At 47.9% G+C, this 4,502-nt stretch overlaps 1 protein-coding gene across 2 annotated transcripts; it reads right to left on the bottom strand.

The window, feature by feature from the left end:
- Positions 1–388: 388 nt before the first annotated feature.
- LOC117940133 (nucleolar transcription factor 1-B-like) lies at positions 389–4,150 on the bottom strand. 2 transcript variants are annotated; one of them, XM_034865511.1, is made up of 4 exons: positions 3,725–4,150; positions 2,158–2,256; positions 992–1,167; positions 389–616 (listed from the first exon to the last, which is right to left on the bottom strand). In XM_034865511.1, the coding sequence occupies exons 2-4, from the start codon at positions 2,216–2,218 to the stop codon at positions 407–409; spliced, it is 447 nt and encodes a 148-aa protein (XP_034721402.1). In that variant the 5' UTR covers positions 2,219–2,256; positions 3,725–4,150; the 3' UTR covers positions 389–406. The 2 variants fall into 2 exon arrangements, with proteins under 2 accessions (XP_034721402.1, XP_034721403.1); XM_034865512.1 differs by lacking the exon at positions 3,725–4,150 and adding an exon at positions 3,232–3,255.
- Positions 4,151–4,502: the final 352 nt, after the last annotated feature.

Here is a 4,502-nt window from a genome sequence, read left to right on the forward strand (position 1 = left end):
GGGGGGGGGGGGGTCATGTGCACAGACTATATCTACTATATTGCACTGGAGCTTGACAAAACTACTGATAACGTAATGATTATACTACATATCCGACCGCCTGGCGTCTGAGGGACATATGGACCCGCCTGGGGTCTGAGGGACATATCCATCCGTGGGGGGAGATATAGACCCGCCTGGCGTCTGAGGGACATATGGACCTGCCTGGGGTCCGAGGGACATATGGACCCGCCTCGCGTCCGAGGGACATTTCCACCCACCTGGCGTCGGAGGGGACATATCCACCCGCCTGGCGTCAGAGGGACATATGGACCCGCCTGGCGTCGGAGGGACATATCCACCCGCCTGGCCTCTGAGGGACATATCCACCGCCTGGCGTCAGAGGGACATATGGACCCGCCTGGCGTCAGAGGGACATATGGACCCGCCTGCCGTCAGAGGGACATATGGACCCGCCTGCCGTCTGAGGGACATATGGACCTGACTGCCGTCTGAGGGACATATGGACCCGCCTGCCGTCTGAGGGACTCACCTTCAGTTTTTTGCCTTTATACGGATTCTTCACGAACTCTGTGGCGTCGACGATGAGCTCCGTCATCGTTCTGTACTTACGGACCTGAAACGTACAACATGACCATGACATCATCACAACATGACCATGACATCATCACAACATGACCATAACATCGTGACCATGACATCATCACAACATGACCATGACATCATGACCATGACATCATGACCATGACATCATCACAACATGGCCATGACATCATCACATCATGACCATGATATCATAACCATGACATCATGACCATGACATCATCACAACATGGCCATGACATCATCACAACATGACCATGACACATCACAACATGACACATCACAACATGACATCTTCACAACACACAACATGACCATGACATCATCACAACTCCATTCATAACCAGTGATAGTGTGTATTATGGGATGGCTGTGGGGGTCTACCTACGTCAGAGGAGACTTTCTGCCATTTCTGGCGGCACATCTCGCCGGTGAAGCCGGCGAAGCCGACCTTGTCCCAGTCGAAGTGCGACTCGGTGGTTTTATACTTCATGGCGTCGGTGTCGGGCAGCAGAGTCCGGATCCTCTCCAGCAGCATCAGACAGTCCTCCTTCGTCCAATCATCTACACACACACACACACACACACACACACACACACACACACACACACACACACACACACACACACACACACACACACACACACACACACACACACATATATATATGAAACTACGCACATGTACTCCAGTACAAGTGTTGAGGTCCTTGTACTTTACTTGAGTCTTTCCTTTAAAGCCACTTTGTGCTTTCTTATGAATGATAAGATAAGCCTAGCTTAGCTCAGATCATGGAGGCAACCACCGTCCACTTAAAGTTGTTGCTGCTGACAGACTCAGATTATTATTATCAGTGTGTGACAACATTATGGAATGGATCCCTACAGAGATAGACCTTTAGTTAAAGAGTAAGATCCTTTTAGTTTAACATGAAACAGAAATCACCATCACCAAACCCACCAGACTCCATGTAAATAATCACTAGTTTTATCATCGTAAAACACAAAACCTCAAAGGAGGACAGAAACTAAATAAAACTACCAAAAGCCGTGTTGGTTAATCTTTCCACTGTTCCAACAATCACCACTCTGGTCTGGTTGGAATAAACTCTTAATTCACCCATTTACATGTGGAGATATGCTGCTCTATACACGCTAAAAGTAGTGATTATTTACATGGAGTCTGGTGGAGATATGCTGCTCTATACACGCTAAAAGTAGTGATTATTTACATGGAGTCTGGTGAAGATATGCAGCTCTATACACGCTAAAAGTAGTGATTATTTACATGAAGTCTGGTGGAGATATGCTGCTCTATACACGCTAAAAGTAGTGATTATTTACATGGAGTCTGGTGGAGATATGCTGCTCTATACACGCTAAAAGTAGTGATTATTTACACGGAGTCTGGTGGAGATATGCTGCTCTATACACGCTAAAAGTAGTGATTATTTACATGAAGTCTGGTGGAGATATGCTGCTCTATACACGCTAAAAGTAGTGATTATTTACATGGAGTCTGGTTAGTTGAGAAAGGAAAGCAATGTTTGTCACCTGGTTCACTCTTGATCCTGGCGCTCTGAGCCACAGAGACGCTGCTGCTGCCGTTCATCATGCAGCGAGTGATGGAGAGGACTCCACCGCCTCACTCCTCTACACACACACACACACACACACACACACACACACACACACACACACACACACACACACACACACACACACACACAGGTTTAAAGAAGATTAATAATGCTGAAATATACAAAGGTTGTTCCCTAACCTAATTATGTTAAAAATTCTGACCAGGGGACCGCATGCTGTAGGTCTGTGCTTACAACAACAAAAATGTCAACCCCCCCCCCCCAAAAAAAAGTTACAGTAAACAGTAAAACGTCAATTACGTTGAGAAACCTCGAAAACGTCTGGGCTAAGTCCCCGGATGTTCCACCGTCTGAATCCGACCCTGCTGTCTGCTGATCCGCCTTCAGCGCTCTGATCCCCGGCTGTTCTGACCCTGACTGACCGGCCGAGGCAACCGTTCCCCGGCTGTGGCGCGTCACCGCGGCCCGCTCACAAGGTCAAACTGAGGGCCGAAGATTAGGCGATTTATTCCCGTATTACTGGTGTAAACTGAATATTTCGCCTCAGCATGAAACTGCTCCACAAGGTTCTGAGCTCAGTGAACCCAGAACAGGTCATTCTGAGGGTAGGCTGGACTCCGCTGTCCAAACCCCATTCAGAAATATGTCACTTTAAATAAAAAGCGCTAATAAAAACATATGTGTTAAACATAAAGCTAATGTGAGACACTGTCATCGATCTTTATGAGCAACTAATTCATTCGGCAAGAATTAAATTTAAAATATATAATATATAATAAGAAAAAACCTTCTTAAAAGTGGTTCTATTTCTATATACGATTCATCCAAAACAGAGCCCGGAGGGCAGTCGAGAGTCGGTTGGATCGACTCCGCAGAAGTCTGAAATAATCTGTTTATGAGCCAAATTAACACAGACATGAAGGAGGATATTGATCTATGTTTTATATAAGACATAAGTCTGGCGCCGGGTGCAGTTTTAGGATTTGTAAATGGAGTTTGTTAGTGCGCCGTGTAGCGGTAATGTTACCTGATAGCAGCGGGCCGTCAGGCTCCAGCTGCCCCGGTAATGGCGTCCGTCCTCCGGCAGGAGTCACCACGTAGCTTCCGCTGGCACGTAAAGAGCGAGACACTTAGCTAAAGCTTTTTTACCTAAATGTGTAAACTGAGATTTTAACTGAGAAAATACAAAAACGTACTTAAAATTAAAGCATTTTAACATAATCCGTTTCGCACGTGCAGCAGATAATTTTAGCAAAACTGCTAAAAAGGTAAAAAATCGTCGACATACAGTGTCTTGGTTGCATGAAATATGGGATTAAAATGGCGCGATGTTCATCTGGTGTGAGTTATTTAACTGCCAAATGGGTGATTTTATCTGATTTGGGTGCTGAGCGGGCTGGACGACAAGCAGCTGCCCCAGAAGCCTTCACTGCGAAGCCGCCATGAATGTTCTGGAGACTCGGGGACAAACGACCAGAAAAACCCACAAATATGCTTGAAAATCACAACTAACTACTCACCTGCAGATTGAGACAGAAAGCCGGTTTAATACCGCACACCACTGTGGTCGTTTGGATTATTTCGGCACTTTCAAAGTGTGTTTTTTTCAGCCGTAAACCCCGGGGAGTCAGCTCGAAACGGATCCGACAAAAGGAGCGTCTAGTCCGGTATGAAACTCCGCCCAGCGCCGCAGGGGGAGGAACTCCGGGGGAAAAACATGAGGACAAAGGCGGAGGATGAAACTAGAGATAGCGGCTAAAAAACACCAGCCAACCCCGCTGAAAAACTGCTTTATGTATCAATAGCCTTTTTTATTATTGTATGCATTTTACACGCTGTAAAAATTAATTAAAAATACACTGCGACAGCGGTTCCTGTTCTGGGAAGGCTCCCCTCCTGACTTTAACCTGGTCCGGGTCCAGATGCTGAATCCGGCGGGGAGACAGAGCACCGGGGCCCGGGGACCGGACGGCCAGCCGCCAACAGAGATGCATTCTGGGGGCCGCAGAGGAGAGCGGGTGTCTCGCAGTCCCAGACTCCGAGAAGAGGGACCAAAGTGCAGAGGAAAAGGCATCAGTCTCCCCTCTGTTTGGGGCTCCCTCCCCGGCATGTCGCGGTGCTAATCAGCGGCTCTGAGTCGGGAAAGTAACCCTCATCCTGCAGGACAGCAACCCGCATCCGCATGGCATCCTGCCCGCCGACAGCGCATCAGCTGCGGGTCCGATCTCCACCGAGTCACCGGTGCCCTCCCGCAGAGACCGGATCGCTCCACAGCCCGCTGTACACCTGTTCTCCTGC

This window comes from Etheostoma cragini, unplaced genomic scaffold (assembly GCF_013103735.1).
Source record: "Etheostoma cragini isolate CJK2018 unplaced genomic scaffold, CSU_Ecrag_1.0 ScbMSFa_1764, whole genome shotgun sequence".
Taxonomy (NCBI): Eukaryota; Metazoa; Chordata; class Actinopteri; order Perciformes; family Percidae; genus Etheostoma; species Etheostoma cragini.

Coding starts and splice junctions, on each gene's coding strand:
- LOC117940133 (XM_034865511.1), bottom strand. CDS start 2,218: ATGATGAACGGCAGCAGCAGCGTCTCTGTGGCTCAGAGCGCCAGGATC. Junction 1,168..2,157: donor CAGGATCAAGAGTGAACCAG/GTGACAAACATT, acceptor GTGTGTGTGTAG/ATGATTGGACGAAGGAGGAC. Junction 617..991: donor GGCAGAAAGTCTCCTCTGAC/GTAGGTAGACCC, acceptor TGTACGTTTCAG/GTCCGTAAGTACAGAACGAT.